Here is a 13007-nt window from a genome sequence, read left to right as displayed (position 1 = left end):
GCATCTTGGCCAGGATTATCACTTGCTTTGGTTCTTCTATGCCCATTTCTTTACATATTTTGTTTTATTACTTTAGCACCGGCTTAGTAATAGAATCACTGATCAGTGATGTTTTTGAAGCGTGGAAGAAAATTCAGCCCCAAAATATCCAGAAAAGCACAGGCCATACGTGTGTATGTTAGACCATAGCAAATATGCATTCCTTTAAGGCCTCATGCACACGACCGTAGTTTTGGTCCGCATCCGATCCACATTTTTTAAGGATTGGATGCGGATCCATTCATTTCAAGGGGGACATAAAAAAAAATGCAGACAGCACACCGTGCGCTGTCCGCATCCGTATGTCCATCCTGCAAAAAAGAGAGAACATGTCCTAGTCTATTTGTAACATAGGGCTGGACGTGGGGAAGTGGAACATGTAGAACGCACACTGCTGGTGTCCGTGTTTTGCAGACCACAAAACTGACACGGTGGTGTGCATGGGGCCTTAAAATGATTCAATGCTTACACATTCCTGTTATTGCGCCCCCTGGTGTTCTTTTGATGCTCTCTCTGAACTTCCACCTAATGTGTCCAGTGTCCCCGTTACTTGAATTAAAAAATGGTTACTCAAAGGGGGACATTTATAAAGAGTATTATTTTAGCCTCTGTCCAGCTGGCGTCAGATGTGCCACGTTATATAATTGTGGGGTATCTTGGGCCTTCCGGGCACCAGAAATGAAATCTGTGCCAGCCATTCAAGTACTGTATATTTCAAGTAGATTTTTACCAGTATCCTGAACGTAGGTTATAACAGATATGTGAGCCTACCCAAGCTGGGCCCCATGCCACCCACTGTTTTGAAAGTGGCATGCTTGGCACAAAACCACCAATAAGTCACCGATTTTTCTGCGGGCGGGCTTTGCACCAAAACTAGTGACTTTTTGACACCAGAAAACTGTCATAGGGGTGTAATAAATACCCTCAATATATAGTAGAAACTTGCATCAATTTTCATGATCTATGTCCTGTTAGGATATGAGAACACCTCTTCTGTTAGTGATTGCAGGTTATAGGGCTGCCACGTCAGGCTGGGGTCCTAGTACATCCTGGAGCTCTTTACCTAACTTCAGAAGGCTAGTGTAGACCCCCTGGACTCACCAACCGCTTATTCACAACGTACTTCACTGTGAGGCATCATGTGTCCATATCTCTTATCACCAGTGTATAGCCCTAAAGGACTGCAAATACCTTGCAGAAGCATAAAGGGGTATTCTGGTTACAAAACCTTACCCCCTATCCACAGGATACTAGATCGGTGGGGCTCCTACTGCTGGGACCCCCACCAATCATGAGAACGGGGGCCCCAAACCCTGTGGAGCTCCTCCTGAAATGGATGGAGCAGCTGGTTGGTGCACCTTCGCTCTGTTCATTTCTGTGGGAGCAACGGAGATAGCAGAGCGCTGTACTCGGCTATCTCCGGTGCTCCCCGTCCATTTCAGAGTGAGCTCCACAGGATTTGGGGCCCCCGTTCTTGTGACTGGTGTGGGTCCCAGTGGTAATAGTTATTCCCTATCCTGCTGGGTTAAGCCTGTAGCTATCTATCTAATCGGTCTAATCTATCTATCTAAAATACAGACTACTTACTGTACGTGACATTGTGAAATTAAAGGGACTCTCTGGGATTTACATTCTGATGAGGTATTTTCAGGATAAGTCATCAATATGAGATCCGCAGAGGTCCGACTCCTGGCACCCCCGCTGATCAGCTGTACAAACAGGCTGCGGCACTCCATGAGCGCTTAGGACTCTTCAGTGGCGCATCTAGAAATGACTGGGCCCCACAGAAATTTTTGGGATGGGGCCCTTCTCCCTCAATAATTCTTTCGCAACCCCTTTCTTTCATGCCCCCCCATTCCTGTGGCTAGTAAAGATCGCTCTCTCAGACCAGGCCCGGCAGCCGTTCCATCCGTTTCCTACACTGTCTATACTGTCACTGTTATATCATTTCATTGTGTAATACTGTTGAGGGGGCCCTGACCAAATCCTTTAGTCCTCCTCCTCCTGGATGGACCCCTTTTGGCTCAGGGCCTGGGACTCTTCCTAGGCCATACAACTCCACGTTTATCAGTCACAAGGAGTAAGTGCAGCTCCATTCTTTTGAGCTGCAATACCAAGTACAGCCACTATCCGATGTGCAGTGCTGTGCTTGGTAAGCTGCGAGGGGGGCGCAGCACTCGAAGGAGCCTCCTCAAACTGCTGATCGGTGGGGGGTGCCTAGAGTCTGACCACCATCAATATGAAAATCTTAGAGAACCCCTTTAAGTAACTTATGGGGTAGTATACTTTAAGATGTTTGGAACTGTGAATTGAAAGCATCAATGAGTTTAATATTGTGAAAAAATACATCAGGGTTGTATAAAAGATACAGAATGTGTTTGTGGGATCTTGGATGAAGGATGTTATATGCTATCTGTGCATGTGGTCAGGTTCAGCCTGACAAGATTGTGAGATTTCAGCGCTGACAACTCCTGCAATGAAATAGGCACATCTCTCATTCTGGCAGGGAAGAACTGCAATATGTCACAGGTCTGTCAGCTAGTCAGCGCTATCGGTCCAAACCTGATGAGATGGATACGGCTTAGAATTGTTTTATTTTCGTACAGTAGATATCATCACTTTTGCATTTTTTTTTATTTTTTTTCATTTTGGCTCTGTAAATTATATATTCCACTGTTGTTGCAGAATGGTGCTCTATGAGCCCGTTTTAACAAGGTAAATGAGGAAAGGGTGTGTAAAAAAAAAATAAAAACTGCTGCTCCTTCCCAAAAAGTATATGCAAAAAAATTACCATATCAGCCCCATACAAATTTTTTTTTTTTTTTTTTTTTTTACTTTTTAGTTTACCAGAATGTGAGGCAGCTCTTTATTCCCTTCTCCCAGCAGGAATTCTTAGCACACTGTCAAGCAGTGGAATTATATGCATCCAATCAGCTGCATAGGAGTACATCCCTCCCTCCTTTTAAAAGATGCAGCTTTTCTCTCTTCATACCTTTTTGAATTGCAGGGCTTTTTGCTGGTGTGGTATAACACACCGGAGCTGCATATCCCTCTGTCCTGGCCGTGTGTAGAATAGATAGATAGAAAAAAAAAACACTACTACGTGAAAACATAGCATTAAAGGGGCTGTCTCATTCCAGCAAATGACATTTATTATCATGTAGAGAAAGTTAATACAAGGCACTTCCTAATGTAATGTGATTGTCCATATTGCCTCCTTTGCTGGCTGGATTCATTTTTCCATCATTCCATTATACACTGCTCGTTTCCAGAGCAGATACGAGGTGGCCAGGATGGGACCTGCCATGCATGCATGTCTATGTGTGCTCCCAGGGTCCTGGCCACCAAGAGGCCCGCGCTTTTTCTTATACTGTGCAAGCAGGACCACTGCTACTGGATAGCAGGGTGGTCGTAACCATTGAAATGAGCCGTGCATAATGTCATGGAAAAAGGAATCCAGCCAGCAAAGGAGGCAATATGGACAATCACAGTACATTAGTAAGTGCCTTGTATTCACTTTCTCTACATAATAAATGCCGTTTGATATAGTGAGACAACTTCTTTAAGACTGTTTGTGTTAAAAGTTGTGCACAATTTTTGGGTTTCACAGTTTAGCTACACAGTGTTAGAGGTTGTATCCAAACCTCTGCAGCTGTAAACCTGTTCTTCACAAAGGATCATAAAGCGGATTTCAGCACAGAATTATTGATCTCGAGCAGATGATGCATCAGACTACCTTACAATGTGCACCTGGGGTCGAGGAACATATCAGACCTAATCATTTGGGCACTCTGTGCGCTCCGCCATCTGCTAGCATTGCAGTGTCTTTTATTATTAGCCATGTTTTCTTGTCCTGAGCTTGCGGCTTTTACGAAATCTGAAGAAACAAGAACTTTGTGCACTACTTATTGGCTCATTAATCCTGGATGTTCTGCGGTAACCCTCCTGCTGCTCTCTAATTCAGACTAAAATGATTGAAAGTGAAAACAGGATTGCTGATTTCTTATCTCATTTGGCTTGCTAGAAAGAAAAAAGACGTCTAAAAAAAAAAATCCATTCTTCTCCCTCCCGTGGCCTCTGGTCATCCAAAGCAAAGCGGAGCCGACGTCTAATCATACAGTCTGTGTGGCGGTATATTACAAAGACCCTGAACGGAAGCCCCCATGTGAGCTCCTGCCATAGTCTTGTGGCCTGCGTGCAGTACACTCACTATGTCATTGCTTGCTGCCATTACATTATAGAGGGTCAAACACTGAGTAGCACAGACATCTTTATTTCTTTTAGGAGATGAGCACGGTCAGCACCCATAGTGCACATCACCCAGCTTTCCAACCAATGAATGGCATTTAAACAAAAACACTCACCGGCAAATTGAGCGTTAAACCAGGCACAATGCATTGTAGGGCTAGCTCAGCTGAATGTAATGATACCTTTTATTTTGTTATAGTATTACATTTAATCCATATGCAAATGAGCAGTTAAGTGCACCTAGGGCTGGCCCAAACCTTTTTGGGCACCCTTGCTCCTCCTGCTTCCTCTGCCAGCCCCTCTCTTTCTTTCTTGATTGACAGGGCCAGGCGGGATGACTATGCAGGAACCTAGCCCTGTCAGTCAAGGAGAAGGAGGGGTTGGCAGGAGGAGCAAAGGTGCAAATAGAGGCTTGGGCCCACCCTAAGTGCACTTAACTGTCCATTTGCATATGGATTAAAACAATTATTCTTCAGAATGAAGCAACAGACCGCTAAGTGGAAGGTATCATTACATTCAGCTGAGCTAGACTGAAGAATAGGATGTAGCTGAGCAACAAGGCGTTGTACCTTGTTTAGCAGTGAATTTAATGGAGACAGGCGTGCCATACAGTAGGTAGTTATATTCCACTCTGCATTGTGCTGTTCCTCTGTTATTCCTCCTGGAGATATATGATAGTATGATAACCTACCTGGTGTTGATACTCTCCTTATCGGTCCGCCTGATAGTGTCAAATCATTGCTCACGGTGTCAGACTTTGTAAGAACATGTCCCAATCACAAGGGTAACACTAATGCCCAGTTTTCGATTTATTAATTTCCAGGAGGCATAACCGAGGGCTACAGCAGCATAGATTTCTGAGGAAAGCTGCTCTAGCATTATTTCATGGTGAATAGGGTTGTTGCGGGTATCGAAATTTTGATACCCAATCGATACTTTTGTCCCGGTATCGATATGATACCGGGATTTCTATTTTTTCGATCACAGAACATGAGCGCGCTGCTGTCAGCGCGCTCATGTTCCCTCAGCAGTACAGAGGAGAACGAAGCAGTCTCTCCCTCCCCCTGTGCCGCTGCTGCTGCCACCAATGAGAAGAGAGGTGCGGGCGCACTGCGCCACCAATGATAGCACTTTTCCTACACAGAGTGGCGCCCAGAGATGTCCCAGCACTTACTATTATTCCTGGGCGCCGCTCCGTTCACCCGCTGTGGCCTTTACTGTCTCCTCTCCTGCTCCATATGCTAATTATTATCGGAGCAATGGGGAGGAGACATCAGCTTCTCTAGTGGGCGTTCATTCTCGCTGCGCTGCGATTGGACAGCGCTACAGCCAGGGAGAAGGAACGCCCACTAGAGAAGCTGATGTCTCCTCCCCATAGTAATTAGCATATGGAGCAGGAGAGGAGACAGTAATGGGGCACTGCGGGCGAACGGAGCTGCGCCCAGGACTAATAGTAAGTGCTGGGACATCGCTGGGCGCCGCTCTGTGTAGCCTAATACTGAAAGTCTGGACCCAGGAAAAGTAGTCTTTAACACATAATACAGGAGGCGGGTGCCGGCAGAAGAATCGCATTGCCAGCACCCTGCCCCTGACAGGGAGCTGCGATCAGCGGCAGTTAACCCCTCAGGTGCGGCACCTGAGGGGTGAACTGCCGCTGATCTACCAGTACCCGCCTCCTGTATTAAGGGGTAATTATCATTGGTGGCGCAGTGCAAGTGCCCAGTGGTGGAGTTACGGCCACAAGTGCCCAGGCCACTCAGCTATGTGCTCAGATAACCGCTCCCCTTGCAGTCATTGGCCCGCCCTCCTCTCCTACTTCATCCTCCTCTGGCTTGGAGACCTCGTGCGAGCGTCGGTCACCGCCAGACCTGTGCATGCGCACTGTTAAGATCAGTGCCTCCGCCCATAGTGGGCAGAGCAGTGCGCATGCGAGATCTCTGAGCCAGAGGAATAGGATGAAGTAGGAGAGGAGGGCGGGCCAGAGGACTGCAAGGGGAGTGGTTATCTGGGAACATAGCTGAGGGGCCTGGGCACTTGCATCCGTAACTCCACCCCTGGGCACTTGTGACAGCAAATTTGCATAACTTTTTATAATTTACTTTTTTTTTCAAGATCTTTACGTGGGACAGACACAACGGATGTACTAATTTAATGGGGGGAAAACGTTCTATAACGCAATCTGAGCATTCTGAAACGCTCAGAGTAGGTGACAGACTCCCTTTAAAATAAAATAAATGAGGTTGGATTTTCCTGCTCCTCCATCCTCCATAGAGAGATTGAAGCTGCTCATAGGTATAAAATATGGACTTCACAAATTTCTATGGGATCCACTGACAGTGGGGCTTCGACCAAACCTTAACCCAAACCAGTCTAAAGACTGCTTTCAGAGGAAACCGTAATCCTGCTGGATGGGTTTTTGAGACCTCCCGCAATCAGCTGTAATCTTTGAGGAGAGCCTGTAGATCTAGGCTGGGTCATCTCTTGGCCGAGCTCTTTGCAGCCAAATCAGAATGCCCTAATAAGGCCTTCTAAATTAGGGAGCCTCTTATATGTTGAAATGACCTTTATTTTTCAGGTTGGAGACATAAAAACTGCTGAGAAGTATTTTCAAGATGTAGAGAACGTGATACAGAATCTCGTAAATAAAGATGAAACGCACAATAAGATTATTAATCTGATGAACAGGTAGGTGCGGGTTGTGTACAGGGTTCACCAGGGTATAAATGGTTTGACTCCAGGTGTGTCACTTTCTACATGTTGTTATCTAAACCAAGGGGTCTTCTCACTAGTTTAGATTTTCTACCACTTGATAGTCAGGACTCTCGCCTTGTTCTCCGTTTGATGTTGGGACTCTGTAGGACCAGTAGTAGCAGATGATGTTAAAAGCGATCCCCCAGTTCAAGAAAAAAAAAATCGTATTAACTAGGGAAAAAACAAACTTACATGGTGACCTCATAGATCTGCCTATTCTTGGGCTGCTCTTAAGCCATCCAAGATGGCCGCACTGGTTCTCAGACTGCCTGATGCATCCTGTGCATTTCATAATCCAGGCAATTTTATGCTTGTCCAGCCCTGCTCATATGAGCAGTGCTAGTTAATCCGAGCATAGCAGGAAAAGTCTTGGACTGCCGATGCATAGTGTTTAGGGATGAGCGAATCGACTTCGGATGAAACACCTGAAGTCGATTTGCATAAAACTTCAGTCCAATACTGTACGGAGAGCTCACTCTGTACAGTATTAGAATGTATTGGCTCAGATGAGTCAAAATTATTGCGGGGCTTCGCGCAATAACTTCATAAATTAATTTTTACTGTCCAAAACCATTTCCCGAACTCGGGTTTGGTTCCAAGCGAGCTCTCCGTACAGTATTGGACCGAAGTTTTATGTCAGTCGACTTCAGATGTTTCATCCGAAGTCGATTCGCTCATCCCTAATAGTGTTCATCAGGTAGTCTGACAAGCAGTGCAGCCATCTATTGATGACTGGTGCAATGCATGTATAACATGCATTTTTTTGCTGCGGACATCACCCTCTCCATTGGAAAGGGTGAAATCTGTTGGGGAGATTTACAGCCTAAATTAACATGCTGCAGATTTCTGATCCACCGCTGGTCAATTCACACTGTGCTTTTTGTTAAAATCTCATCCACTTTGCTGGTACTGTTCAACACTACGGATTTGCCCCATAAAGATCCATGGTGGTAAATCCGCAGCTAATTTGTCGCATGTGGACATAGCCTTGATATGTCCTAGTCCTATTTCACATGAGCGATACAAATATTGTCAGGATCTGTTCAGCTGAAAAGATGGAAAGGAGGTCACATGTAAGTGTTCTGTTCGTTCCTCGAGATTTTTTTTTTCTTGAACTGGAGGGTCACTTTAGGGTGTTATCCAGAGAAGAAAAAATTGCCGACAGTGGGGTTAGAGTGGTTTAGAAACTCACCCATCCCCTGCCACTTCCTTTCTAGTGCTGCGCAGGTCCCCGCTGGTCTCTACTTCCGGGTCCTGTGTCGGCACACAGGAAATTCCCCAGTCACTGGCTGAGGCCAGTCTCCAATCTGGCTAGTAATTGGCTGAGTGAGCATTACCAAGCATTTCCTGTGTGTCGAAATGAGGCCAGGAAGTAGAGACCAGTGGGGACCTGGGCAGCTAGGTACAGAATGGTGGGGGGAGCAGTTGAGGCATTGCTTCCTTTTTAACCCACTCTTCACCTAATGCCATAATTTATTTTGAATATTGCATGGAAGGCGGTGAGAAGGGATGATGGGGCTGGGGGGTTTTAAAAATTTATTAAAAAAATTAAATCTTAAAAAACATTGTATTTAAAAAGAAATACGAGTATAAGATAGCTGCACATCCATTTGCACGGTGTCCCAGCTTGTTCACAATATGTTTCCCTTTCCAGAGCTTTTCTACATCTGGGTCAGAATAACTTTTCAGAAGCTCATACATTTTTCACAGAGGTTCTGAAGTTGGACCCCACGAATACCGTGGTAAGTGACTTCTAGGCAATACTGTATATGAACATGGGTCATTAAAAGGGTTGTGTCATTTCATACGTTGGGGGGCATATCGCTAGAACGGTGCCCACAACGCGTCTAAAACCCTGGTCTTAATAAATTGCCCCAAAATGTTCTAAATCTTTGCTAATTTATTGAAAAGGTAAAACTAAAATCTTGCATTGACATAAGTATTCCGACTGAAGCACTTTTAGCAGTGATTACAGCCTCCAGTCTTCTTGGGGATGAGGCTTGCACACCTGGAGCTTTTCTGCCATTTTTCTGTGCAGATCCTCTCAAGCTCTGTCAGATTGGATGGAGACTGTGGGTCTCCAGAGATGTTAGACTGGGTTCAAGTCAGGGCTATGGACAGTGCAGTTTCTAGGTAGAATTTCTCTCAGGGCGAGTGTCAAAAAAACTCAATGTCCCCCACAGTGACAGTGGCCCCCATTTTCATGTCTCCCACAGTGGCCCCCGCCCCCCATTATAATTAATACCCCCACAGACCATCCACAGTGTCCCCATTGTAAAAAAAATTGTCAGGCTCGCCTCACAGTAGGCTTCTTTTCAGCATCAGCACTGCTCAGGGGCTCAGGGCGGGCGGTAACAGGCAGGCAGTGCGGCACTCACTGTACGTCACGCGCCTGCGCCGCCTAGTGGGAGGAGCAGGCGCGTGACGTCAGTAAGTGCCGCCCGCACGTACCGGAGCTGTGGACACTGTCTGTAGATAAGAGTGAGAGGACTCGGCACTCGGTCGCAGGGCAGGCGAGATCTCAGAGGGAGGGAGCCAGGGCGCACGGCACGACAGTAATAACAGGCAGAGAAACGACAAGAGGGCGCCCCCCTTCTGACAGCGCCCCGGGCGGCCGCCCGGCCCGCGCGCCCCTAGAAACGGCCCTGGCTATGGACCTTCACAGAGTTGTCCCTAAGCCACTCCTGTGTTGCGTTGTCTGTGTGCTTAGGGTCATTGTCTTGTTGGAAGATGAAACGTCAGTCCAGTCTGAGGTCCAGAGCTCTCTGGATCAGGTTTTCATTAAGAATATATTTGTACCTTACTCAATTCAGCTTTCCCTCAACCCAGACCAGTTTACCTGTCCCAGCCGCTACAAAAAAAAACTCCACAACATGATGCTGCCACCACCATACTTGAGTATAGGGATATTATTGGGCAGGTAATAAACAGTGCCTGGTTTCCTCCAGACATGATGCTTATAATTGAGGCAAAAAAGTATAATCTTGGTGTCATCAGACCAGAAAATATTGTTTCTTATAGTCTGAGAGTCCTTTAGCGGGCTTTCATGTGTCTTTTATTAAGACAGGTTTTGTTTCTCCCATCTAAATACAGGATCCTTTGGAGCTCACGCAAAGTGACCACTGGATTCTTAGTCACCTCTCTTAGCAAGGTCCTTTTTCCTAATTACTTAGTTTGCTGTGGCGGCCAGCACTATTAAGGGTCCTTGTTGTTCCAAACTTCTTTCATTTAAAGGGTTTCTGTCATCAGAATTAACCCTATTAAGCTAGCTGACATTAGTGATGTGCTAATGTCAGCTGAACCTAACTACCGTGTTTCCCCGAAAATAAGACATCCCCCGAAAATAAGACCTACTTCCAGTTTTGCCTCTTGCTGAAATATAAGGCATCCCCCCGAAAATAAGGCCTCCCCGATAATAAGCCAGAGCTGTTCAGGCGGTGTGAGGTCAGAGAGCCCGCGCCACCGCCAGGACAAGCTGCCGCCTGCTGCTCGCTCTGCCCTGACCGAGTCTGGCTGACTCACATTTAGACAGTGAGTGAGTTGCGCAGGGCAGGAGTCGGGCACATTGTGTGGAATCTGGCCGGCACGGACACAGGGGTGACTGAGGTAGGGGGGGGGAGAATGTCTGATAAAGTGGTTGTGGGATGTCTGGTGAAGGTGGGAGGGGGGAGAGACTAAATAATCCACTGTCCGCTGGCACAGGGGAGGGGGGGTCACGTAAAATGACACAGGGGGATCAGAGGGGGTATCAAAATGACACAGGAGGATAAGAAAGGGTACTAAAATGGTAATCCCTCCCTCTGATGCTCCTGTGTCATTTTGATTCCCCCCTCTGATCCCCCTGTGTCATGAGAAAATTAGACATCCCTGAAAATAAGACCTAGCGCATCTTTTGGAGCAAAAATTAATATAAGACACTGTCTTATTTTCGGGGAAACACGGTAGCCTATTCCTACTTGTATCTATGTCCCCCGTTACTCCAGAAATCTAACTTTTAACTCCTAGAAGCTCTGTTCTCCCACCTCTGGACGCGCCCTGCTGCACTTGATTGACAGGGCCAGGCAGCATTGGTTTCCTCCTGCCGGCAGTGTCTGCCTTGTATCTCCCGCCTGCACCGTCCCGTTTAGTATTCGGCGCAGTGAGTGAAGGACGCTTGTCCTTCTCTCACTTTCCTTGCGCCGAACACTGAACGGCACGGCGCAGGCGCGAGATACAAGGCAGACACTGCCGGCAGGAGGAAACCAATGCTGCCTGGCCCTGTCAATCAAGTGCAGTGGGGCGCGTCCAGAGGTGGGAGAACGGAGCTTCTAGGAGTAGGGGCAACACACCCCCCTGCTCCTAGCGGCTAATTAGCATATTATAAAAGTTAGATTTCTGGAGTAACGGGGACTTAGATACAAGTAGGAATAGGCTAGTTAGGTTCAGCTGACATCACTAATGTCAGCTAGTTTAATAGGGTTAATTCTGATGACAGAAACCCTTTAAGAATTATGGAGACCAGTGTGCTCTTGGGAACTTTCAGTGGAGCAGAAATTTTTTGTACCCTTCTCCAGACCTGCTTCCACGCAATCCTGTCTTTGAGCTCTACAGGCAGCTCTTCCCACCCTCATGGCTTGGTTTTAGCTCTGATATGCATTGTCAGCTGTGAGATCTTATATAGATAAGGATGTGTCTTTACAAATCATGTCCAATCAACTGAATTTACCACAGATTGACTGCAATCAGGCCTCATGCACACGACTAGGGTGAATCGACTTTGGATGAAACATCCAAAGTCAATTGGCATAAAACTTTGTTTCAATACTGTACGGAGCTGAGCAGCAGCGCTATAATTTTTACTGCCTATTTTAGGAAGATGGTGGTATTGCAGCCCACAAATATCCCATCTTTTATTGTTCTGGTTTCATATTTTATTACCTGGAGAACAGTGCAAATTTATTTTGGCACCTTCTTATTGTTGATTTGTTCTTTTTTTTTCTATCGCCTTATTAATTTTCTTGCTTTTTATAAATGATGGAGGGAAAAAAAGTATCATTTTGTGGGAAGAAAAAGCCAGCAAGGACATCTAGCCTTGTGCTGCAGTCAGCATCATTGATGAGGGTATCGATCTTTGCTTTATTGTTGCATCTCATTCCCAAACTGTTGTTTTCCAGGCAAATAACAATGCAGCCGTCTGTCTGCTTTATTTGGGCAAATTAAAGGATTCCCTCAGGCATCTGGAAGGATTGGTTCAGCAGGACCCCAAACACTATCTCCACGAGAGTGTTCTCTTCAATTTGACAACTATGTATGAGCTGGAGTCCTCCCGCAGTATGCAGAAGAAGCAAGCTCTGCTGGAGGCGGTAGCTGTCAAGGAAGGTGACAGCTTTAACACTCAGTGTCTGAAGCTGCTATAATTCCTTTACTGCTACATCTCCTCACAGTGAGAAGAGACTGCAAAATAATTCCGTGTACATATTTCAGCTTGAAAATGTAAATGTTATTCTGAGGTTAAATACTAGAATGTAAATGAACGTTCGGATTTTCTTCTATACTCTGAATCTTCTCAATAAACATTGCACCATGTCGTCTTTGTGTGTTTACATGCTAAGCGGGTTTGTCTTGTAGCCCTTCTGGTTAAGGGTTAAACAGAGCGGGTCATGTTTTAAACCATTAGTGCAGCAAATAATTATTCATCAGCGTGAGTTATATTTAGAATACCATTCTTAGAACGAAGAGGCTGCCAAGCTTGGTACAGTACCAGCCATCAAAATCTCCAACACGGGCACTTCTTTAGATGTACCTTGTAGTGCCAACTTGACAGTTGGGACACTTATACATCATGTTTAGAAGATGTGCTCCCCTTTTTTTTTTTTTTTTTGGGTGTACCAGTAAGAGGATTCAATCTCGTAACAAAGGATCAAAGGATGGAAGAAATTTTGTGTAAGGGAATGTGCCCCACGTGCAAAGATCAAAAAAGACCCAAGGCT

General features: G+C 45.9%; 1 protein-coding gene across 2 annotated transcripts in view; it reads left to right on the top strand.

Annotated features, from left to right (window-relative positions):
- The window catches only part of TRAPPC12 (trafficking protein particle complex subunit 12), a 115845-nt gene extending 103233 nt beyond the window's left edge, over positions 1-12612 (top strand). Inside the window, exons 10-12 of one of the 2 annotated variants that reach the window (XM_040427555.1) lie at positions 6863-6972; positions 8693-8780; positions 12192-12612. In XM_040427555.1, coding sequence (XP_040283489.1) covers positions 6863-6972; positions 8693-8780; positions 12192-12434 — 441 coding nt within the window. In that variant the 3' untranslated portion in view covers positions 12435-12612. The remainder of the gene's footprint in view (positions 1-6862; positions 6973-8692; positions 8781-12191) is intronic. The other variant, XM_040427556.1, reaches the window with a different exon arrangement.
- Positions 12613-13007: the final 395 nt, after the last annotated feature.

The sequence above is a fragment of the Bufo bufo genome, chromosome 4 (genome assembly GCF_905171765.1).
Source record: "Bufo bufo chromosome 4, aBufBuf1.1, whole genome shotgun sequence".
Classification (NCBI taxonomy): Eukaryota; Metazoa; Chordata; class Amphibia; order Anura; family Bufonidae; genus Bufo; species Bufo bufo.
The sequence above is the reverse complement of the archived record's forward strand: the minus strand, read 5'-3'. Positions and strand labels throughout refer to the sequence as shown.